The sequence below is a fragment of the Microtus oregoni genome, unplaced genomic scaffold, assembly GCF_018167655.1.
Source record: "Microtus oregoni isolate MIOR12 unplaced genomic scaffold, Mior012 000031F_ref0000149, whole genome shotgun sequence".
NCBI lineage: Eukaryota > Metazoa > Chordata > Mammalia > Rodentia > Cricetidae > Microtus > Microtus oregoni.
Window position 1 is genome coordinate 10,947,939 of NW_024543090.1, and position 26,294 is coordinate 10,974,232.

Below are 26,294 nucleotides of genomic sequence, written 5' to 3' on the forward strand. Positions count from 1 at the left end.
GGTTTTCTGAAAAAATTAAGACATTTTAGTAAGAACACTATTTCTCTGCTTTTAGCTCAAAGCTAAGAAACTAACAATAGTGTGTTGCAAACAGCGATCCCCATTGTCATTTCCTCCCTCTCCTCAAGGGCTGCTGAACAAGGCAATCAGCATACTCCACTGCATGTCTTTCTTGTCTCCCCACTTTTTCTCTTCAGGACAGTATTTTTGTAACCTTAAGTGATTTGAAAATCACTGGATCATGTAGGTCTCCTTGCCTGGGCTTTTATAAAAATTTTCTTCTTTGTGCTAAGTTTTTGCTGTTGTTTAGATTCAATAAATTGGAATGAAACACATACACACAGAAATACGATTTAAGTGATTACTGCAACCAATATGTGCTACTTTAAACTGCACTATAAAGGCAATTCAGGTGGGAAATGTGGGTCTGGATCTTTAGAAATCAGATCATGTCCTGCTCATAAAAATGGGGGTTCCTATGGCTTTGATCATAGTTTCTATTTCTGTCAAATTGGTACTAGTGGGACTTCAAAAGGAATGAATAATTAAGACATAAAAGAGCCTGCTTTTCCTGTTCTAGCCCAATAGCTCAACAATCTGAACCAAAGAGTAGGTTTGCCCATGGCCATTCTCATGACATAGCAGGGCTCAGGTTCAATAATTCCTGGTCACGTCTTCCTTCTAACATGAACATATGACCCCTGACTTCTTCCTCACTTTATACCATGTGTGTGTTCTATAGAATATCTGAAGTTGAATTGCTAAGATACATGGGACAATCAAAGTTCAACAAGGTGGCTTTCTATTTTTGTAGAGAGGCAAATTGATTTTCTCAGAGTCTGAGGAAGAATTACTCTGGTCTTTTTCCCACAAGGTATCATGTTAAAGATAAATTCTTTTTATCAAATATGTCAGTTGTGCTGGAATGTAGGCTTGGCACACATACAGAGAGATATATGATTGAATCATTCCTGTAAAAGGATATGTAAAAATAAAAATAACAAGTCAACAATGATTTTGTTAAAATTGAGCCTTGAAAAATTTGTAATTTATAAATATCTTTATCTTTATTATAGAGAACAACAAGAAATGATGGCCTTTGTTTGTTTATACAATTCACATTGTGATGGCTAAACCCAGTGCTTAGATGCTCTAAACTTCATTTGGTAGAAAAATCTCATACTTAGAATATATATTCAGTCACGGATCAATATGCAAAAGACCTAAGCAAGAATGAGATTTTCTCATTCTTGGTGAGAATGTGTGTGGGGAAGGTGGTAGCAAGACTGAGTGACTTTAGTCACGATACCTACTTTGAGGAAACTAGGTCCTAGAAAAGACTGTCAGACTCTATGTCCCTTTGCTTCACCTACTTTAGAATTTTCACTCTAAACCCATGTCAATATGTGAACCAGTCATTGGTCATCTCAGCAAAATGTATGTCCAAGGTTATGCTAATATCCCATCCCAAAGGTGGCTGGAAATAATGACCAAAGCAAGATTTTGAAGCAATGCTAATTTTATTTGAATCATACTTTCATCAGTTTTGTGACTTTCAGTAAATTATAAAGCTTCTGTTTTTTGTTCACTCATCTATAAAATTAATATAGCAATAATATTGCTATGAGGATTTAGTGAAATTGTATAGAAAGAGCACTTAATAAAAATTTCTGGAATATACCAATATTTAGTAAGTGCTTGATAAATGTCAGCAATTTAAAACAATTTAATAATGGATTTATATGATATTTTTGTGAGATATTACATAACTATAGTGAAAGCCACAAATCCAATGTAGTTACTTCATAAAACTTGACAAATTATAACATTTTTCATTTTACTGATTCCTATCAATTGTGCCTCTTATTTGAAATGCATAATTTAATTTAATATCACATATGAGAATACTGTGCTACCTCTTCCTGTTGTCATTTCATAAAGGAAGGATCTGAAATTCTCAGATAAGATTTTTCTCTGGGTGGGAAATTCTAGCAAATAGGACATTAGAATTCAAGGACGAAACATTTGTTCATTTATGACTATATCCTATTCTTCATGATTACTAATGCTATCAATTAAGTTAATGAGACTGTCTTTTGAAGACCCTTCATTAGAGGCCTGTTATAGACACTGCACTCATACTTGCTTCTTATGTGAAGGAATTCAGAGTAAATACTCATTCTTAATTTTCAGACTCTCTCTATAATTGAAGATTTCTAGGGAGTATTATAAATTACAATGCTAATTTTTCTATTTTTCTAAAATATTCAGTCTTTTGATGGTCAATATAACCAACACATATCTCATCTGTAATAAAAAATGTGGAGGATTATGAGACATTTTACTGATAGTAGTATAATAATTATTTTTTCTGGAGTTTTCAATGATTAATCAAGATTCTCCACAATTTCATTATTAAGAATAATAACATGCATTTGAACAATCTTAATGGCAGTGATAGCCCCCAAAAGGGTATCAATCTGCATCTTTGTGGCTATAGCCACTCTGTTCCCACCTTAGGCTTTGTAACTAATTCAGTCAATCCTTTTTGAAAGAAGCAAGCCTTAAGTTATGAAGGGGATGACCAAGGTGACCAGGCTTTTGTTGGAGGTGAGCATAATTCCTGGCCGTAAATATCAACAAAAATAAATTAACAGTCATATGAGTAAACAGAACAAAATAAACTGAAAATAAAACCAAGAGGTCTAGGCAATTCAAGGCTTAATAAAGGTGTTAGTGTTCCCCTTCACCCTCAAAGTCTTACTTTGTAAAAGTAAAAGATTTTTGATTCATCATGCACTCAGTGTTTGTCTCCAACTTGTCATCTTCACTTTTCGTCTTCTCAAGTGTTGGGATTTTAGGAATGTATCATGGCACTCAGCCTGTGTCTGTCTTTGGCCACAGAACACTACAACTATAAAGATGGAGCCATAAGAGTGATAAGTATCAGCAACAATTTGTGAAGATCCTCTCAGAGTCTAGGGTTGTGCTTATTGTGTTTTGTAAATTAATGCTTACTTATAAATAATATAGCAACATAGTCATTACTACTGCCAATTTAGCATATATAACTGGATAGTCGTGAGTCATGACTAAAGGGCAAAGTACAAATTGCAAGGGTAATTAACATTTGAGTTTAGCTTTTAATTGTAGAGCATGTATTCCGAGGAAGTTTTAGGCTTCTTTCATGTATAAAGAGAATTTCTAAAACAATCTGGAAAGAATAAAAATGAGGCCTCCCTGCGGTTTTCATGAACTTTTTATTTAATAGAGAAAAGAATTATTTCTTCCTTCATTTTTCTGTAATCTTTTCTCAACTCTTTCTATATTATAACCTCATATTAAAAACAACATGTATTCATTGGATTTTTATGAAGGAATCATGAAAATCATTTTGACTGAGAGAATGAACAAAATTCTGATCAGGAAAACACAGACCAGACATAGACACAATGATAAAATTAGGATTTCATAAATCTAGAGTCTCCTTTTGCTATTAAATATGCAGCTTCTATTTGGTAGAAAATATTTGATTATTCTTTATACAAAAGCAAGTTTTTAATTAGAAAATGTCACTATATTAGAAAATTATTAAAAACAAGTTATTTTATGTTCCTAGAATAGAGAAGAAATTCTCAATAAATACAATAAGAATGGTTTATATACATTTAAATACAGTTTAAGCTAGTTATAATGATGCACTCATATGATCCCATCACTTGGGAGGTTGAGGCAAGAAGGCCAGGGGTTTGAACTAGTTATCGGGTGCATAGCTAGGTCAAAGCCATTGTGGATGATGAGACTCTTTTTCAAATCAAACTAACAACAACAACAACAACAAAAAGTCCCAAGCAAACAACAAGAACAAAACAAAAGATTTATCATTTTCATTAGATAATGTTGAACATTTTTCTAAAATGAGCTATTAAGGAAAAATTAAAATTTGAGGCAATTTGAAATGTGAGATTCAAATTATATTAGTTTATGAATTAATAAGCACAGAAAGTGAACAGGAAGAGCACACATAGAGAAATATATTATAACCATAGACAAAAAAAAAAACCCCAGAATTTCTCAACTCGCTTGCCACCAAAGAAACCAGAATCAAAGGGAGATATCCCCTGACTAGTTAGATCCTTTCCCATCCTTGTGTTGGCTAAAGCATGACAAAACAACTCTACACTCTGTGTACTGACTTTTTGAGGGACAGTCTTTCAGCCTCATGAAGACTCATGAGTGAACAGTGAACCTACCCCTTCTTCTTGTTTCTCTGGGTTTTGCAAATCAATAAAGAATATGAGCTTTCAGTGCATATGCACAGAAGTTTATTTTATGTTTTATTTTAGACTGAATTTTCAATTCATCAAAGGAAACCTAACATATTACATTTGGAAACTCACTCAATAGATAAAAATACTTTTCCAAAAATGAGTAAATTTATGGGATTATATTTGTGGAGCTTATAAATAGAAAACAAACAAGAAAACATGATTTAAAAACAATGAGGAAAGAAGCCAGTATATTGGTGGTTAAGTCTAAAAGCATCTTTTTTTTTTTTTCAATGTACTTGCTTCCATTTTGAACACAAAAATCTCTTCTCTTTCAAAATTGGCCTCTAACACTCATGGATATCTTTCTTCCTCAGCCCATTACCTCCCACAGTCACTGGCCTGTATCCATACCCATCCACACACCCACTCTCAAGGGATTACTTACTTCCTCCAGTCTCCATCGCTCAAAAAGTTTATTGTATTTTCCTGGGTGGCCTACGAATCTGTAAAGAGTGTTTGAATTCATTAGCAATTAAGTGAAGTTCACCTGCTGACGCATCACACAAAGTGCTTGTGTGGGAAGCCATAATTGTTCACTGGTGCAATTTGTCCCCTCCAGTTGATATTTGCTGTGCTCAAACAACATCAAAGTAACTGACTTTAAAAGGAGAAAGTGCAGAATGAACTCAGTACCAATGAGTAGAGAAAGTGCAGATACATCAAGCTGATGATATTCAATACTTTGTTTCATGAGGAATTTTAATACTGTGTGGGCCAGGCTAATGAATATAATCATAATGCACTGAATGGTTTTGTTCAAATTGTTTCTAGCTTCTGAACGTTCCCCTGGAACCATGTGGATGGAGGGCTAACTAAATAGCAAACTGGGCTCCTCAATTTTGTGCTTTTTTTTTTCTCAGATTTTAGATGGAAGGATAAAAAATAATTAAAATCCTGGTTTACACATCAAGAAATCATAACTCAGGGATATATGAAATTATTTTCTTCTAATTTAAATATTAATTAGTTATAATTAGATGATAACTCATAGGTGGTGTTTTTCTTCTCTCTCTCTGTCTCTCTCATGTGGGTGTATGTGTGTGTGTGTTTGTGCAAAATTTAAGTAGTAACTGTCAGCGGTTACTAGAATAAGAAAACATGCAAAAATTATTACATAATATTCTAAGACAAAGGTAAGAATTCTCTGCTTCTATTACCTAATTGGCAACAGAGATGTTTGTGTTTTGTCTCCTCCCTGGCAATGGCAGGATGTGTAAAGTTAACTCACCTTCCCAAAAAGAATGCAATATAGAAGATAGAACTGTTTAGGTTGACAAATTGGAAAAGGAACATCTTCAAGGCAAAGCTGTTTTCCCATTCTGATTCTGTTCGAGGATACTCTATAAGAAACACAAAATATTGACATACATGAGGTGAATAAAAATTTCTCAGTGTTCTACCTTTAAAAGTTTTTCAGTCTTGCAAATAAAAGGTAAAAGAGAACTTATACAGATTACAAAATAGAAATAGATAAAAAATTATCTATGTAATACTGTTTTGGGAAGAGTCAGGTATGGAAAAATCTCTTTGGATCAATAAAAGCTCCATATAGGTCATATTTGGAATGACCAAAAAGTCTAGATTGCTAAGATTTAATTGGGGAAAATCATTCTGAGAAGTAAAACGGATTCAAAGTGTACTATTATGTTTTTTTTATTTATTTTGACTAAGATTACATGAAGGTTTCTCAGGAGAGATCTTTATACTAATCCCTGATGGATTATTTCTTCTAGTATCTTTATATGACCTGATATAGTTGCCTCTGATGTTGACTTTGAACTTGAGCCATGTGCTTCAATCTTACCAACACATGGAATAACTTGCTATGTAACATTAAGTATAACAAAAGGGCTTAATTTAGTGACTTTGATTTTTAATATGAACCTATGTTCTTTACTACAAGTAACAAAACAAAGATTTTATAATATCCTTTCATGGAACAAATTCTGGCTCCTTTTGAATGAGCATCTAACTTGGAATAGAAAATGAATTCTAAATTTTGACAACATAAATATTGTTTTCTTGGGTAATGCACTTATGGCCAAATTATTTCTTAACTTTCCCTTAATGCATCTAGTTACTGATAATAAATTAGCTACTGGTGATAAATGTACTATTTTAGATCATCAACAGTCATACATTAGGTTACTTAAAATGTTAATTTATTTGAAAATTTTGTTTTGTGTGTATGAGGTGGTTTTTGAGTTTTAAGATGGTAACGACATGATTCAATTTGAATTCTGATTATGCCTTTAATTTCTTTCTCTTTTTATTTTAAATTTTTTATTCATTTCTCATACCAACCTAGTTCCCACTCCCATCCCTCTTTCCGCTCCCCCTGCAGCCTTCCCCACCCCATACTCTTCTCCCAAAGGGTAATGCCTCCGATGGGAAGTCAACAAAGCTTTAAACAACATTAAAATGAGGCAGTATCAGTCCCTCCCTTCCTGTGTCAAGGCTGAACAAGGCATCCCTCCATGGAGAATGGGGTCTGAAAACCCAGCTCATGAACCAGAGAAAGACCTTGGTTCCACTGCCAGGGGCCCCTCAAATAAACCAAGATACACAACCGTTGGACACATTCGGAGGGCCTGGTTGGTCCCATGCAGGCTCGCCAGCTGTCAGTCTAGAGTTCATGGGTGCAGAGATCCATAGCCAAGCACCAGGCCAATCTCCAGAAGTCCCAACCAAGAGAGGAAGAAGGGCTTATATGAACAAGGGGGAGGGTCACGATCATGATGGGGAAATCCACAGAGAGAATTTAACCAAGCTAGTAGGAAGCCTATACTTTCATGCCTTGGCTGACTTTTTTTTCCAGGAATAGCGATCCTAGAGAAGCTAATTAATAAGGTGAACCCAAAGAAAAAAAAATATAGATCCTTCTGGAAATTGGAGACAGACAAGATTGCTGGGCAAAAGTTGGGAGCATGGGGGTGGAAGTGGAGTTGGGGTGGGGGAAGGGGAGAGGGAAAGAGCGGAGAAGGGAAGGATTGGGGAGAGCTTGGGGGAGTGGGATGGTTGAGATGGAGGAAGGGCCGATATGGGAGCAGGGAAGAAGATATCTTAATTAAGGGAGCCATTTTAGGGTTGGCTCTAGAGGGGTTCCCAGGTGTCCATGGGGGATGTCCTCAGCTAGGTCCTTGGGCAGGAGAAGATAGGGTGCCTGAACTGGCCTTGTCCCATGGTCACACCGATGAATAACTTGAATATCACCATAGAAACTTCGCATGGCAAAGGATGGAGATAGAGACAGAGACTCAGATTGGAGCACTGGACTGAGCTCCCAAGGTCTAGATGAAGAGCAGAAGGAGGGAGAATATGAGCAAGGAAGTCAGAACAGCGAGGGGTGGTCCACCCACTCAGACAGTGTGTCTGATCTAATAGGAGCTCACCAAAGCCAGCTGGACTGGGACTGAACAAGCATGGGAACAAACTGGACCCTCTGAATGTGGATGTGGCTGACAATGAGTGATGACTGAGAAGCCAATGACAATGGCACTGGGATTTGTTTCTGCTGCATGTACTGTTTTTTGTTTTTTGTTTTTGAATCCTAGTCTCTTTGAATGCACACCTTCTTAGGCCTGGGTGGAAGTGGGAGGGTCTTGGGCTTCCCACAGGGCAGGGTAACTGCCCTCTCTTAGGACTGGATGGGGAAGGAGGAGGGCGAGAGGTTGAGTGGGAGGGAAATGGGAGGAGGGGAGGAAGTGGAAATTTTGAATGTATTATTTATAAAGCAATAAATTTTTTTAAAAAGTTAAAATTTTGACATTACTGTTACTTAGAACAATTAGCTATTCTTTTTCCTATAAGTTATAGCCCCCCTTCCCCTTAGCCATTCTTTTTGCAAATTTCTGTTCTGGAGATTGAATATGTATGGGACAGAGAAGAGCTTTGAAAAGAGCAACAAACAGATGATTCACATTTAATGCACATTTTGAGGTTTGTTGGGCAGTTGGTCTACACTGATGGAATGGAACTAATACTCTACTTTTCAAGTACCAAACCTGCATCAAAAAAATAATAAGAAGAAAAGAACCATATCTAGCACATGCCTTAATCCCAGCCCCAGGAGGCAGGGCCAGGTGGATATTTGTGAGTTCAAGGTCAAAATGATTTAGGAGTTTCAGGTAGGTAGTGTCACTTGTGAGAACCTGACTCAAAAAACCAAATAGGGATGATCTATGGGGAAATCATCAAGGCCAGATGGACTGGGTCTGAATAAGCATGGGATAAAACCGGACTCGCTGAACATAGCGCACAATGAGGACTGCTGAGAAGTCAAGAACAATGGCACTGGGTTTTGATCCTACTGCACGTACTGGCTTTGTGGGAGCCTAGGCAGTTTGGATGCTCACCTTACTAGACCTGGATGGAGGTGGGAGGTCCTTGGACTTCCCACAGGGCAGGGAACCCTGATTGCTCTTTGGGCTGATGAGGGAGGGAGATTTGATTGGGGGAGGGAGAGGGAAATGTGAGGCGGTGGCGGGGAGGAGGCAGAAATCTTTAATAAACTAATAAATTAATAAAAATAAACAAACAAAAAACCTAAAACAAACGAACTAGCAAAAAATACTTCATAGTATTTCCGTTCTAATTGTAGTCATTGGCAAGACAGAATCTTGGAATAGAGCTTTTGTTCATTTTGATGGGGGAAGAAGGAGAATGAATCTATCATTATATAACTGTTTAAGAAATGATCCTTGGGCTGGAGAGATTGTTTAGCCACAGTAAGAATGTCAAGAAATGAACTTCTTTCCTCCATATTCTTTTATATGTTTTCTTTTTAATTTCCTTCTTTACTATTTTAAGTATTTGCAATATACATATTCAGATGGCTCCTTTCTGAATCCCCCAGAACTAAGTTCAAATAGGTATTAGTATGGAAGCATAAAACCTAATGAGGCTAGGACAGGCTCCAGAGCAAGTTCCAGGAAACAATGCTCCACAGAGAAATATTGTCTTAACCAACCCCCTCCCACACACAAACAAATACCCATATTCTGAGAGGGGGGGATCCTCATTTTAGGCAACAACTTTAAGGTGTCAAAAAGCAAGGCTATTGATCACAATTTTGTAACTAATTTAGAATAATCTGCAGAAAACAGATTTCCACCCATGTATTCTCACTCCAGAGCCTACACTCTGCTTGATGGAAGGACTGACTGAATCAGTTTCTTGAAGTTTTCCACTGATCTCTATACATAGGCCACAGCATGTTTATGACATCCCTCCTCCACACACATCACACACATGAAGGTGGGCAAAGAACTGAGAAATCTGGGAAAAAGTTTCCCAAGTAATGATAAATAAGTTTTTTAGCTTCTTGGTGGATAGTTTCAGATGACTTACTTTGCAACCTTGTGTTGTCTAATGTAGATCAATTTATAGATCCACCTCTCTCTGGTGAATTGCAAATCCTTGCATAACTGAAGACATAAAAATGGTAAAATACACAAAATATCTAAAGACTAATATTCACAATGTTATGTACTTCAAGTAAAATAAGGGAAAAAACTTACCTAAGTTAGTGAGGAGATATGCAATTTTTTCATAGGCCTGCAAAGGAGTGTGCAGATAAACATTATTCTATTTTATATAGTGCTGGAATTTGCATTCTTCAAAGAAGTGTCTAAAGAGTATTTACAAAGAGGATACATTTTTAGCGAAGTAGAAGTATTTATTAACACAATATGTAGTGTTCTATATGTGTATGCATACAAAATATCTGAAGTAGGAATGAGTAAGCAAATATTATTCTCATTGTACCTTGCTCTTTTCCATGATCCACATTAGATATGCCCTTTTCATGTTCCCATTATAAAGTCAGGTGACAGAAACAGATCCTCTGAGGATTTTTAGCAGGATGGACTTTATCAGCTTAAAAATAATATTTGACCTGCCACTGTTTGTCAATACTGACTGAATGTCCTCATGCAGATTGAAAACCAATTCGGTAAAAATAGTGCTGTTTACAGTATTTCACCTGTGTCAGTACTTTCCATATAGTATTTATACAACAACAATTTGTAAAGTAAGTATAACAACCTCATTTTACAGAACAAAAGGCTAAGATTGAGAATATGGCACATGGCCTGATAGAATAAAATACTAAGTAAGAAGTACAGTAAAAAGCAAGTAAGGATGTTCTTTTATGAACATCTTTCACCAAATATGCATTGTCTTAGTTCTTGGCACATAGAACCCATCTATAAAGCCTATGATGAAATATCTTTAGCTGGATGCCCAAAGAGATGGCAATAACATTTGTAGGATAGTTATAAATTGCTGTTAGAAAGTTATCCAGGGTAAGTAAGAACTTGAATAGTCTAAACCCAAATGACAAAGCTAATTGGTACCACCATACACTACAGTCCACAAAATGAATTGCTAAATCCAATTATATAGGCAGAAAGAACCCATGACTTAGACAGATTCAAATGTATGGTATTTGTCAGTAACTGTGTTGACAGAGTAGGTTGTCTTGGCATGAGTTGGACTACGTGATTTGAAATGGCTGTATAACTGGAGTAAGAAAAAATGAGTAGGGCCACAAACAACCATTATGGCTCTAACTCCTAAATAGCACACAGGATATCATATTGGAGAGCTTCTAAATGTACCAATGTTACATACAGTAAGTAGAACTTCTCTTTCTCATATACAGTTATTTTATTAAATGCTCATCAGTGATTTCTAATATGTTAAAATATTATTAGTGCTTGAGAGAAGCAAATAATTGATAACTATGCAACCATAGTCTATATTTTCACGGAACTTAATTTTCAGTTGGAAGGCACAAATGACCAACATATATGTTAAAAGTTAAAGAGAGTTGAGGGGTGGTGGCACATGCCTTTAATCCCAGCCTTGGGGAGACAGAGGCAAGCAGATGTCTGAATGCTCAAAACCAACTTGGTCTACAGAGTCTACATGTCAGCCAGGGCTATCAAGAGAAACCCCATTTTGACAAACTGAAACAAAAACAAATAGGTTAAAAATATTACTTTATAGCAGAAAAGCCTCCTGAAGAACATGATGCATCCCTCAGAAGCAAGGGAGCGTGTCAAGCAAAAATGTGGACTGAGTATATCCCTTGGGAAAATGAACAAGAACGCAAAGCTCCTGAGACTGATAGTCTCATCACAATGGGCAGAGACTTAGGACAATAATGGCAGAAACAGCAGAACAGATTAGCAATTGATAAACCAGAGGAGTCCTGGAGGGAAACAGGTTGCTAAGGATTTTTTTTTTTTTATCATGACAGTCATCTTAGAATTCACTCTGAGATGAGAAGGAATCAGGTTTCCATCAACATTAGTTGGTGCATTACATAAAAATAAACTGAGAGGAAAAGAGAAACACATGCAGGAAGTGCATATCAGGGGGTTTTGCACTTGCTTTAGTGTGTGTTGTCTCTGCATCAGAACATGCGTGCCTAACTTCCAGTGTGGAAATGAATTCTAAACAGACTTGAAGAGTCTAAGAAACTGCTCTCCTAGTTCTACACCTTCTAGATTCCTAGAAACTATGAGCATGGGCACAAAAAAAAAAAATCAAACAAGCATACTGATTTTTAAAAAGTCAAGCCTTTTACTAAATACATCATTTGCAATGAATTACTTTCCAAGTTAAGAGGTGTGGGTCAAATCTTTTACCTACCCTATTCTATAGCAATCTATTTGACATAATTGGTGAAGAGATTCCTACCCATTTAGGAAAGACAAATGTATATTTTCTGTTGCAGTGATTGGATCCTTGAAGGAAACACGGGAATATATGATCTGGTCTCTACAATTAGAAGTCCAAGAAGGAGAGGACTATAGAACTAATGTGGATGACTCACACTAGCTAACATATTAGAATGCCCTGCCACAGTATTATATAGTCTGTGTACTAAACACATGTTATGATCACGGAAGTAACTCAAAGGAGGTCATTCTTTCACTGACTTTGTAGCAAAGGCTTAGGTGACTTACTCCTGGAAGTCTCAAAGCACAGAAGCACATCTGCTCAGATCTTCCTTCCTTCCGATTCCTTCCCTTCCATCTCCCTCCCTCGCTCCTTCCTTCTTTTCTTTCTTTTCTTTTTTGTGCTTTTGTTGAAGAACTACTCTTTAATTACAATGCCAAGCAACTGTTGTTTTACTATAATATGACAAAATCAGTTAGGTAAGGCCTAACTGTCAGATAGCAAGAGTATATATTTTTGGAACAGTTTCACACTTTTCTTCACAATACTCTTGGGCATGTTTCCAGATGCAATAGGAGCTATGGTATTGACAACAACATGAATAGAGTAATAAGTTAGAAAAGGGGTGAGCCGAGGGAACAGCTATCTCTTCAGGTTCCATCCTTCCAGATTTGAAGATATATATTTGAAATTGGATTACTTGTGATTTAATTATTGAAGATGATTTTTCTCATATTGGCTGTGTATCAGTATTATTTTATGTCTCACAAATTAGTTATTTTAGGGACTGAATAAAACAAAGTATTTTAGAATGTTTGTTTTAAATGCAGTTTTCCTAACTCCACAAAGGAGATTCTGCAGGCTAATTGATACATAGTTTAGGACACACTTCTAAAATTATTTTCATGGTTAGTATAATGGAATTACATTTAAATTTTGATTACAGTAGAACATATATTTTTCTCAGTTGAAAATTTATTTAGGGATGCCATGATATACTTCTTCCAAAAATGTGCATGTGTCAGCAGAAGTACAGCCTTTGGTTTAGTTTCAACTAAAAATGCTGCAGACTTGAAAGACACTGAGAATACAATGCTAGTAACAAAATTAGCTTGTTCACATAGTAGGCAGGATACTAGAATATTTGGAAAGTAAAATCCATGCAATTTGCTCAAAGGAAATATTTTAAATGCTGTTCCAGTATTAAAAAGAGACCTGGGGATCTAGATTAAAATATACCAACAAACAACAACAGGAAGAAGAAACTATGGCCTCAGCTAAATGAACTCAATATTTTAACAGTGGGAAAGAAGTATTAAAACAAGCAACAAAACGATGTTTACAAAGATATTGTTTAATTCGTCTGGAGATTCCCATGGATGGGAACAACAGGCAGTTCAAGGACCTCATGACAAGAGTAAAAACAAAGAGATAATTCTATTCTACATATGGGACCCAGAAAAAGCTGTTCGGAGGAAGCGATCCTTAACTGTTATTTTCAGTGATGAAGAGATATTCTCCAAGGATACAAAAAGAAAAAAAGACCGTTTCAGACAGAGAAAGCTCTGTGAACCAAGAAACTGGGGGTGTGAATTAGCAAAGTGCTGGACCAGAGAAAGTGGCTGTTCATGTTGGAATGCTGACATGACAGGGAAGGAGGAAGGGAGGGAGGGAGGGGGAGTCAGAGGAAGGAGAGGCTTTAGATAAAAGAAAGGAAAAACTGGTTTCAATTAAGTAGGGTCTCATTTACTAAGCCAAAAAAAAATCATAATTTACATTGGATTCAGAAACAAAGCTCACAACAAGTAATCAGACAGGATCAAAAAAAAAAAAAAAAAAGAATGTTCCAGAAGAGCACACAGTTTATAAAATTTCCCTCTAAAATACACTTGAAATAACAATCTGTGTGTGTGTGTGTGTGTGTGTGTGTGTGTGAGAGAGAGAGAGAGAGAGAGAGAGAGAGAGAGAGAGAGAGGGAGAGGGAGAGGGGGAGAGAGAGAGATTTGAGGCAATTTATTTAAGTTGTTTGAATCTCAGTTTCTTCAATAATATACTGGACATGCAATCTACTTTAGGGGATTGATCGAAGAATTAAGTTCTCTTTAATTTGTCATTAATATCTTATATGTTCAGAAAACATTGCCTTTTATTGACAAAAGCTCTTAAGTACTACACCAGGCATCATGAAATTATTTCATAAATAGACATTCAATTATGAGTCCATACATACATGTGATTTTTGAAACAAAGATGCTCCTTTTAGAAATTATTACATAGTAACCTGAAAGAATGATCATGTAGAGCCAAAGACAGTAATTCCTACATCCTGGAAAGATTAACCTCAGTTGGGTGGAAAGGGAATGAAGAGAAGACAAACATATAGCTACTTGGGAGGAAATATTGTGATCAATTGAACTGGGTTCTCAGATGGCCAAGCTACAGCATCCTAGATGCTTAGCATGTTTATTATATATAGTTGAAAAGGGAGGCAGGATTGGCTGGTCCCAGCTGGAGCAATCTGTGTAGGAAATCAGTCTTTAGGATGCAAACATCTTCGGGGAGAAAGCTTTGCACATAATATGGACATTTGCACTTGGTCCTTGAGCATAGTAGCGGGTAGGCTTTGCCATTTCTGATGGGTCTAAAGCATTGGGGTCTTTGATGCAGGCACGCTCATGTCAGCAACACATAGTCCTTTTGACTTAACTCACTTCCTACCATAACCAACACATTAAAAACTGTTGTAGTGTCACACACACACGTTTCAACATTAAGGAAGAATAATCTTTTCTCACTGTCTTTATGCCTAATGAATAATAGTGCCACAAATACTTACAAGATTCAGCAGCATGATGATTATGAAATTGATACAGACAGCAGCAGCAGATGTGGCAAACTGCCAGTGCTGTTTGATGAAGTTCCACTTGAATGATGCAAACTGTTCCATGACAACCAGGCGGTACACTACAACTGCAAATACCGCTGTGATGACCAAGGAGATCTGCAGACAAAAAAATGACAAGTAAACCACAAATTCATACTCCAAACGTTGAAGGTAATTCTCTTTCTGGGAAAAAAAATCCATAAATTATGTTGTCCTCTTTAAGGAAGGATGTGAAACTAGAGTTAGACAACAATGTAAGCTTTAACCTTAAACATACAAATGCCACCAGGCAACATATTTTTAATTAGCTAGATTTAAGCATCACATTTGTAAGTACACTTCAAAACATCATGTATCTTGTGCTAAGTACAAACTTTATTTGTTACATAAAATGAATAAATAGCAACTCATTGCTAGAGTACATACCTAGCATGTGTAAAGCCTCATTTCCATCCCCAGCAACCAAGGACTATATGTAATAAAATAAATAAATTAGGGAATAGACGAAACCAAAACAGAAACAAGAAATAGCTAAGCTGTTTTAGTACAGCAAACAGCTATCTCACTAACGTGCAAATTCTGTCCAAAGATCCTCTTTCAGATAGATGGCTTGATTTTAAGCAGATATTTTGCTTGTAGAGGCCAACTCTAAGAATTTCCGTCTTAAGGTAACTGTTTTTTTTTTTTTTATTCAAAGAGATGCTGAGATACTGTAAGGAAATGTCACCAGGCTGGCTGTGCTTTCCAATTATATGTAGTGCGTGTGTGTATTTGTGTGTTTCTGTGTGTGTGTGTGTGTGTGTGTGTGTGTGTGTGTGTGTGATACTGAAAAGGGTAATTTCTTTTGCATTCTTAGGAGAACAAAATGAGTTAGTATATTGGATTATATTTCTAAACCTGGAGTCCCACAACATTTTTATACAGATGTCTATATTTTACCATGAAGAAGATTCCTGAGACAGACACAAGAAGGCGTGTGACTTTGTCGGATGAAGGCTGATGAGGCTCAGGTTTCCCTGTGATGGGGTTTATCACCTCCATCCTGTAATATTTTGCTTCAAACTGGGGGCGAAGTGTTTCCTATGGGAGAAACTGAGGTTACCTAAATAGCAATTCCACGAATTAAAAAAGAAAAACTACCAACAATGAACACAACTCTGACACTTAGCTTGCTTTCATGTTGCTTGCTCAAAGATACACACTTTAAAAAAATAATACCAATTACATTGCAAATAAATCTCTTGGTGTATTTTAATTAACACAATTTTCTATGGATTCACTCTAAGAAAACATCATAGAAATAGTTTCAGCAACATCTGCTTCTCCCTTGACTCCTGCCACCTTCATGAAGTGAGGAATCTCATCAGTGTGATGTAATGATATACTCTATTTCTGGTGTGTGCATTGAAGAGTCCTGAGTTTTATGTGATTCCCCAGAATCCTTAACTTCTGTTTTCCTGATATCTTTCTTACCTCCTCTTCTTCCCATTCAATAAGGTCCCAAGCATAAGTCAGTATACTTCTTCTTCTTTTCCAGAACTCAAGAAAGACTGTGGCTATAAAATATAATAATAATAACAACAATAATAGCAACATAATAATAATTATCCGCTTTAAGCACGTCACATTGCTTTTCTTCAGACTGGTATATTTTATCATATAATTAAATTGTTTAACATGATTAAGCATTATTAAATAAATGTTGGAATTATATTTATATCATCTTCCTTTCTGGTCTTTATATAATATTGTCTGTATGCATGCCTAAAGGGAGGCAACCTTTAACATTGGTGATGTTTTTGTTAGCATGGTATGTCAAAATGATGCTGGGAAAGTCAAGATTAGAAAAATAAATGCTGTTGTCTTTTTCATGATAATTCAACATTACCTCAAAACTTTAAACTTTCATCTACTAATGATAGTCAAGTCAAAACCTGATACTTACTCATCCAAGACCAAAGAGACTAGTAGCAGACAAAGAGATAAACTATAAGGCCATCTTAATGAAAAGATGAGAAAAGACATCAGATAAGATTCTCTGATTCATATGTGGCTATGTTCAATCTGAAAGAGACTCAAAAAGTTAAGAAATGCCTCAATTATTATGTGACATCTTTGCATAAATATATGAGAGAGAATGTGGCTGTACTCTACACCTTTAAGGATGTTGTGGCTCTAGCTAAGAGCTCAAATGTACAGTCCCAAACATTTACGAACTATCTATAAAAGAATCCATCTATTTTCTGCTTTTGAATTTTGGCCAAGGCACTATAATCTTGGAAATCATTATATCTCACAGAATAAGATGCTGTTCTTCACAAATACAACTCTGAGAATTATAAGGAAGTATTACAGTACAATTAGCAAAATACAATTTTTAGAAAAGTTCAGGTTAATGAAGCAAAGTGAGACCTTTCAGTGTGATTTCATTCTTTTCTTAACTTCAGTGTCAAAGAATGGGAAAGGGGGAGATTTTGAGTTATCTATTATGACTTATTTTTATAATTAAAAGTCAGAATATATATTAGTCATTAAATACCATGTTCAGTTATGTTACCTTACATTTTAATCTCATTTTAAGATTTATAAAATTCTTTTTTATTCATTTTCATGAATCATTAATTTTATTTAGGATATAATTAATAGTCTCCTAAAATTTTCAAGAAGATAATGAAAGGTATGATTACTTGGATTTGAAAACAGAGGCAATACATGCCTGTGTCTGCAATCATAGAACATAATGGTGGAAGAGCCAGGGCTGACATTCTTCACTGAGTAAGCCTGGATGGTGCCTGCAGGTTTCCTCTGCCATTCCTGGACCTACCATAAATCTTATGTGCTGATTTCTTACAAAATCTTTAAAGATTAGAAATGGCAAAAAGAGGTTGAATCACCAGACTCCACTGATTAAAGGTTTTCCTAGGACTGATTAGCTTTTAGAATAACAGACAATAAACAGTGTTACCAACTAATGGAAGTATCTGAGACTTCTGAAGAAAGTTGGATGGAAAGAAATAAGTGAGAGAGAGAGGGAGAGAGAGAGAGAGAACATAAAAGAGGCACAATTTAAATTAAGCAATGATAATATGCCATGACTTCTGGCCAAGGACACTTTCCATTTTTAATATGAATAAAAACACAGAATGTTCAATCACATTTTATTTAACACTAGTCTCATCAAGGCTTCTCGCTGAACTGTGTGAAATTGCCCCATAATGTCCCTTACTAGAATATACTTGAATAAGAAAAAACCAACAGAAAATCTAAATAAAATAAATGTGATCTTGAATGATGAAAGTTTCAAAGCATAAATTTCAGGAACAGATATTGAATCCAGAGAAGATGGCATTTTCATTGAGCTCCATATTGAATTTGGCTGTGTGTTAAAAGTCCATTCTCACCAAGATACATTCATTTCATGCATGGCTTATTTATGTGAGCTCTTGAGGGAATCCATATTCTCACTTTTAAACTTAGTTTGAAAGAAAGCTTCCAGAATAATTTAGTGTGCCAGACACAGAGCAAGGATGAAATTTATTACTTATAAATACCTACTAAACTTATAAATAAAAAATATATAACTTAAAAAATTGTAACAGTCGTTGCTCCTGGCGATCACCACAAAGCAATGGATGGAGTGTATTCTTACTTTAATGAAAGTGGTGTTTATTCAAGTTCATACATATTTCAAAAATAGTAATACTGTACTTGATTTATGGGTTTCTAATGTATGTAAATTATACTTTAAGAGACAGTTTCAGGTCTGGGCATGGTGAAGCATACCTTTAGTCCCAGGATTAGGAGGCAGAGACAGACAAAGCTCTGTGAGTTCTAGGCCAGTCTTTTCTACACAGTGAGTTCTAGGTTAGTCAGGATTACATACTGAGACTCTGTCTCAAAAATAAACAACAGTTTAAAAACACTTCTGTTTTCTTTATTTTGGAGGGTTTTTTTGTGATAGCCAGAGAACTTCTCTACCATTAATTTACAGTATCAAACAGAAGTAAGTCAATATTTTTTTTCAAGACAGTTTCTTTCTATATATGTCAAGCTAGCCTAGAGCTTTCTGTGTTGCTCAGACTAATCTCAAAACACTGAAAATCCCACTTCAGTCTTCAGAGTGTTGATATTAGGGACACAAATTGACATGCACAGACAAACTAATTAAAAAAAAAACAAAGAGGATGAAATATATAACTTGGCTAGATCCTCATAACAACAGTGTGGTCTTCCCCAGGTTTGCATTTTATGATGCCACAGTGATTTTAACTCCACTGGCTAGCAGTAGGGAGTTGAGCTTGCATGACCATATTGCATTACATAATCAGTTTTAATTTGGCTATCAGCACAAATCATAAGCACAGGGATTAGAAATGAATTGACATGTAGGCTGAGCAAAAACAAACCAACAAAATCCTGAACAGTTCCCTGGTATAACTTTCTTGTTGATGACTGCAAGAAAACTATGATTTTGGGTACTTCAGGGCAATTGCACATATGAGTTCATAGCAGGTGAGAAGAGGTACACAAGACCTCAGCCAGCTCAGGCCAAGCAAAAGTCCAGCGTGAAGAACAGAGGTGTTTTCCTGTAAGGAATGGAGGAAGCTCTAAGTGAGTGAAATACTGGAAGATTGTGTATTTTGACATGAGCAAGGTCCAGTCAAGGACTCTGAGACCAATTGGTCCATAGTAAATTGGCAAAGACATTACCCATTTTCCTCAGGAGTCTGAGTGTGAAGCTTTATGAGAGATTGGTCAGTGTGTGCAAAGACCAACAATTACAGCTTCCTCCTCCTGGGTGTTAAAGCCTGAGACTACTAACCTACAGAGAGCTCCTACTGACACTAACCCTTCCGTATGTACTGTACCTAATAAGCATGACTTCTGAGTTGTGCTGGTAGTGATTAGAGACCCCGGATGGTGCCAGCTTCTTTGCACATGTGTCTCTGTTATAGGTATTCCTTATTCTTTGGCTGACCCTTGCCAGTGATTCAGGACCCAGGCCTAGAGGGACATGACAGGGACCCACCCTTAACTAAGAATCGATTGACCACTGAGAGCTTCTAGGAAAATAAAAGTCAGGTTATTTTTTTTTTTTTGACTGTCCCTGATAAGTCAAACATCCTCCAGTGGAAGACCCCACATCAAAGTCTATAAGGGCAGCACAAACTGGATTTGATAGGATAAAAACAATACACAAAGTTGAGTGGGTACAAATGGGTGGCTGATCTGGGAAAAGCTCAAGAAAGGGGTAAATAAAACTAAAACACATGGCACAAAATTCACAAAGTCCTAAGTAATATTTTTTAAATAAAAAAAGAAGATTTGGAAAGACCAGCCTCTTTTCCTCCTATTGAGTTGCCTTGTCCAACTTAGATGTGAGGACTTTTATCTTGCCTTATTGTATCTTGTTATGTCATGTTTGGTTGTTGTCTCTTGGACATTTTGCTTTTTTTTTTTAAAAGGAAGTAGAGGTGGATCTGGGAGAGAGGGGAGGGAACCATTTCCAATAAAAGTAAATAAGTAAAATAAATGCCATGGCTTGCTCTTAGTGAATGAAGAGTTTTGCCAGGTGATGGTGGTATATGCCTTTAATCCCAACACTTAGGAGGCAGAGGCAGGCAGATCTCTGTGAGTTCGATGGCAGCCTGATCTATAGGAGCTAGTTCCAGGATGGGAACCAAAGCTACACAGAAAAACCTTGTCTCAAAAGAAGAAGAGGAGGAGGAGGAGGAGGAGGAGGAGGAGGAGGAGGAGGAGGAGGAGGAGGAAGAAGATTTTACCTACTGGCATGTTGTCCAACACCATCCCTGAATAGAAAACCAATTTTAACTTGGGAAGCAGAAACAGGCAGATCACTGTGACTTCAAGGCCAGCCTGGTTTGTGGAGCAAGTTCCAGGACAGGATCCAAAGCTACACAGAGAAATCCTGCTTCAAAAAAATGTAGCCCTGTTTAGCCTAGAACTTGTGCTTAGACCTGAGATTGTTGATATGTATAACCACATCCTGAGGGAATTTATTCTCAATAGAACTAGGATTCAAAAGAGGGTTGAACTGGCATCTAGTTGAGCACTAAGTACTAGGCATGGGATGTCATGGACCCAGGACTCTGAAAGATTCATTTGACAAATTATAAAAGTAGCAAAGACATTTTAATCATCTCATGGTACAGTGAAGGGAAACTCGGCATGCACAGTTGACTTTGTGATCCTGCATGGATGTCTAGTCTCTGAAGCAAGCAATGGACGAAAGAACACAGGACCATTAATGACAAAATCCCAGACAGGGCATAGAAGATAGATAGATGTGTAGGGACATTGAGAGTCATAGAAATTGGAATTGGACAGATTTATTGTGCTTGACATCTTACAGCATGGAAATGTTTTAATTCCCCAACTATGCCTCATGCCAATTACTTTAATTATACTTTAACAATTACAATATCATTACTTTAATATCTCTGGGAACAGCCACATAACTTTAGTTGTTTTTTGTTTTTGTTTGTTTTTGAGAAAGGGCCTCACTATGTAGCTCTGGCTGTCTTGCAACTCACTAGACTAGGCTGGCCAGCATTACCTTTTAGACTAGGCTGGTTTGAAATTAGAAATTAGAAACTCAGAAATTAGTTTGCTTCTGCCTTCCTGGTGCTGGGATTAAAGATGCATGCCACCTGACCTGGCTACACATCAATATTTTTTTAAAGCTACCAAAGTTTTTCAATATGTAGTAAAAAGCTGCACACCATCTGCTAGAAAAAATAGTTGCACTGAAAAAAAAAATGAAACTGAACTCAGTGGCACACTTCTAGACAAGGTAAATCCCCAGCACTAAAGTTGTAGGCCAAACGGACATTAATAATGACTAACATTTTGTTTCAGTTTGTAACTATATATGAAGCAACTAAAAAATCATGTAATGCAGCTGGGTGGTTGGTGGTGCACGCCTTTGATCCCAGAGGCAGGAGGATCTCTGTGAGTTTGAGGACAGCCTGGTCTACAGAGTGAATTTCAGGATAGCTAGGACTGTTCTGTAGAGAACCTGTCTCGAAAAACAAGCAAGCAAACAAACAAAAAAAACCCCAAACAACTCCCCTCAAAACATGTAATGCATACATCCCCTAATATGTCTAATGCTCAGTTTCACAATTATTAACAAAATCCTGCATGTCATCTATTATACAAGATGTGTGCTACACAGCAGTAACAATTATTGACTAGAAGAGAAATTTGGGATTTTTAAAGCTGAAGCGACCTATGGGAGCTAGGCTACTTCTTATGCTGCATATCCCTCAGTGTTACTGGGTAGAATTGAGAATTGAGATGCAGATAGGTGAGAAGGCAAAGCTGAGAGAAGTAGTGATAATTGGCATACTACTGTGAAATAAATGTCCTGGAGATCCGAGGAAACAGAAAGAATAGAATAAATCAAATCACAAGGAACGCACAGCGGGGAGACTGGGTACAAAGACAAGACAGTGGCACAAAATGCACATGGTAACAGAAGATGGGCAGTGGAGAAGGAAGGGGTTCATTGAAACTTACTTGCTGAAAAATAAAAATATCTTAAGATAAAAGTGTATGAAGTGAGGTCATTGTTAATTTTTAAGAGAGGAGAGAAAGTCAATACAAGGGCAGATATGGTTCAGATTAGAAGTGGAATCACACATAAGCATTTGCGTGTGTAGATGTATAAGATACAGTATTGTTATGAATATGTAGTGTTCAAAGGACATGTATCACATATTAATGGTAATTGTCTGGAGAAGTAGATCACAGAGTGCAAACATGTTCTGCAGAGTACAGACCTGTCTAGAGGAGCAAGTGAGATGACATTCAGACTGTTCATGGTCATCATAAATAAGGAACCAGGCACAGAGTGCTCATGGTGCCTCATTTAAAGTGAATAGCTGAAGAGCAGAAACACAGGGTCATGTTAAAGAGGTTAGGTGCTGCTCTGTTTTGTTTCAAGTATTTATTTATACAGAAGTCACAAAATCGAAGGATCACTATGATTGAAACCTTCCTGACCCTCTCTGTAAGGTCAACAGACCTGCAAAAGCATCCACAGTACTTAGCGGGGATTACTCGTTACTTCTTTCATTTGATTTTTTTCCAATTCTTAAGAATTATTACTCCATACTGATGGAGGAAGGTCATTGTTTAAAAAATAAAGAAACTGCTTGGCCCTCATAGGTTAAAACATATGTGGGAGGAGTAAACAGAATGCTGGGAGGAAGAGGAAGTGAGCTCAGAGGCCATGCTCCTCTCTCCTGGGCAGACACGATGAAGCAAGCCACCAGGTCAGACATGCTGAGTCTTTTCTGGTAAGACTGTTGCTACACAGATTATTAGAGATGGGTTGATCGGGATATGAGAATTAGCCGGTAAGGGCTAGAGCTAATGGGCCAAGCAGTGTTTAAAAGAATACAGTTTGTGTGTTGTTATTTTGGGTAAAGCTAGCCAGTGGCGGGAGCTGGGTGGCGGAATGCAACCCGCAGCTCCTACAACACCATACCTGTGTGTGCATGCGTGCTTGTGTACATAGGTATGTGGTTGTGCAAACCTGCATGTGTTTGTGCAGAGGCCAGCAGAGGCTATTGGGTCACTCTCTGCCTTCTTCCTTATTTCTTTGAGTGTCTCTTTGAATTTGGACCTAGGGTCACAGTCACCAAACCCCGGCAATCATCTGTCTCTGTACCTCCCCCTACCTTACTCTACTACAAGTGCAAAGGGAAGGTTAAGGGTACATGTGTGACCAGGCCTAGCTTTTGAAATATCTGCTTGGGTCTGGATCAGATCTAACATGTGTGCAGCACACATTCTTACCCCTAAGCTATTTCTCTAGCCCCTACCTTGTTCTGGTTTCGACATTAAATGGTCATTAAGCATGTGTTAAAATGCCATTAGATTCAGGGGTGTGGCAGTCACTCTTAGTCTTGCGTTCTTTACATTTTCCAGGCTTTCACGTTATGCTGCATGGAATTTCACTGGGACAGGAGGAACAGTCATCATTATTACTGTCCAGAGACACCCTCCTTTCTTATATGTTTTGGGGTATCAGGTATCAAGTTTCATTTAGAAAATTTTGAAAAAAAATTATTACATTCTTAAAAACATTCTACAAACTACATTATTACATTTCTAAAGGAATAGGGGTTTTGAACGGGCAGAGAAAAAGGGTGAAGGCCAAGTTCAAATGTTGCTAAATCTGTACCTGGAGAACAAAATGGAATTTCAGGTATTGGGCTCATCAAAGGTGATAAAGTTTGGAGCCTTCTTCAAGGAAGCCCATCTGAAGCTGGGATGATTTAGAGCAGCAGACTGCCAGTTTGGACCTCACCCAAGTGCAACTGAAGACCTTCCTTTATTCCTAGGATTTATTTTTGGTAACACCCTCAAGCATAATGTGTTTTCCCCATACAGTATTGCAACACTGCTACATACAAGGTAGAATTAGAGACCTTGTAGAGCAGGTTCTATACTTGGAAAAAAGGGCCATGAATATGATATGTTTCAAATTTGCAGCCTGAGGTACATTCCTGTTTGTTTTTGAGCTAACATCTCATTGGAATGCCATAATGGCTCCTGGTCTGAAAAGCCCGCATGGAAGAAGAATGTCTGTGAAGGGGAAGATCTAAGGCCTGATTTCAGTGCCGCTTACCTCAGAGAAACATCCCTGGGACTACTCTAGATTTGTTAGCCTTATTCCAAGCTCTCTCTCTCTAACTTCACATTCAGAGCCTCCCCCTCCCACTCCTATCATTTCTCCTGTAACATTAAGTAAGACAGAAGATGGCAAAACAGTAAGTCTTGCTAAGTTCTAGCAATATTCACAAGTTTCTGAAATTAACAACTGTTTAATTCTCTCCCCCATCCCCCCAGAAAATCCACAGAGAAATATGAAGTTATACAATGTGGGGGCCAGCCATGATAAGCTAAGTATGGGCAGGTCACCCAAAGGAAGTTCTTTACTTCCAACCATTATCACCTGCCAGAGTAAGACTTGGCCATAGATAAAATTAGTAAGAGGCCTGAGTTCTATAGTTTACCCTGAGGCAATACCTGGTTGCAGAAAGAACCACAAACTGAGATTATCTAGCACCACCCAAAAACAGACCATTCAAAGAAATGCCTAACATTCCAACCACAGTAGATAGGATCACCTGCCAGCACACACTCACCAGGACACCTCTAGATAAACGTCAGTCAACCAGGGGTCCTGAACCTCAGAGACCCCTCACTTCCACCTTTACTACTAAAAAAAAAAAAAAACAATTCTAACTGAGCTCGGGGCTTTCTAGTTATTCCAACATGTTGGACATGCGGAGAGACTGAGTTTGCAAACTTGATTAAAATAAAGGCTCTTTGCTTTTACTTATGGGACTCTGTGTCCTTTTTGGCTTTTGTGGAAACTTTGTGGATTTGGGCATAACATACCTAACCAGTGTCATGCTATGTATATGAAAACAGAACTGTAGCTGGGTAAGGTGACATTTCCCTGAAGATCCAGGAAGCAGGAGGCTGAAGGAAGAGAGTCACTTAAACTCATGGCTCAAGCAGATGAGATGGGGGGAGGAGGCAGGAGGAAGGGGAGACATTAATAGGGCCTGGTGGAAGAATTCTCACTACAGTCTTGACTAGTTTAGTCTCTTGGCTTTGATTCAGAAAGTCATCATGTGGAGGAGATGCCCGGGGTAAAGACACCTAGGACTGCGCTTTGATTCCTACTTTCTTCCATGGTGGAAGGAGAGAACCAACTCCAGCAAGTTGTCTTCTGTCTGATCTGCACATGCATGTCTTAGCATGGGTGCACCCCCCACACACTCACTCACACACACACTAAATAAATAAATTAATAAATATAACAAAAATAAAACTAGAAAACTAAGAAATCATGTAATATAATTTGATTTTGGAATTTCTATATTAAATAAATATTATAGTACCACATATTCACATTGGGATGAATACTCACACCTCAGCTGCTAAAATATTAACTGTGTCTATACAGATATAAACATGGCAGCTTTTTACCTTTTATTCTATTTAACAAATACATTACTTTATTATATAAGTATGTATGTGTGCATGTGTGTATTTGTGTGTGTATGTGTGTATGCAAGCATGCATGTGCATGTGCTTACAGAGCCAAAGAGAGTGTTTGATATGCTGGATTTGGAGTTACAGGTAGCTGGAGCCACTGCCTGTGTGTGCTGGGAACTGAGGATCCCCCCAAAAGCAAGAAGAGCTCTCAACTGTGGAGCCATCTCTTAGCCTCTACAGTGCATTCTTATTAAACAAGTGTAATCTTGTTAAGTATGAGATTAATTTTCCTTATGTTCTTCACTCACTTAACCTTACATATATTTGATACAGTTTGTGGTTAATTC

General features: G+C 37.2%; 1 protein-coding gene across 2 annotated transcripts in view; it reads right to left on the minus strand.

Annotated features, from left to right (window-relative positions):
* The window catches only part of Ano3 (anoctamin 3), a 228,023-nt gene that overhangs the window by 14,353 nt on the left and 187,376 nt on the right, over positions 1 to 26,294 (minus strand). For both annotated transcript variants that reach the window (XM_041679064.1, XM_041679065.1), the window contains 6 exons: positions 16,378 to 16,460; positions 15,844 to 15,984; positions 14,857 to 15,021; positions 9,851 to 9,887; positions 5,560 to 5,671; positions 4,717 to 4,774 (listed from right to left, as the gene is read on the minus strand). In XM_041679064.1, coding sequence (XP_041534998.1) covers positions 4,717 to 4,774; positions 5,560 to 5,671; positions 9,851 to 9,887; positions 14,857 to 15,021; positions 15,844 to 15,984; positions 16,378 to 16,460 — 596 coding nt within the window. The remainder of the gene's footprint in view (positions 1 to 4,716; positions 4,775 to 5,559; positions 5,672 to 9,850; positions 9,888 to 14,856; positions 15,022 to 15,843; positions 15,985 to 16,377; positions 16,461 to 26,294) is intronic.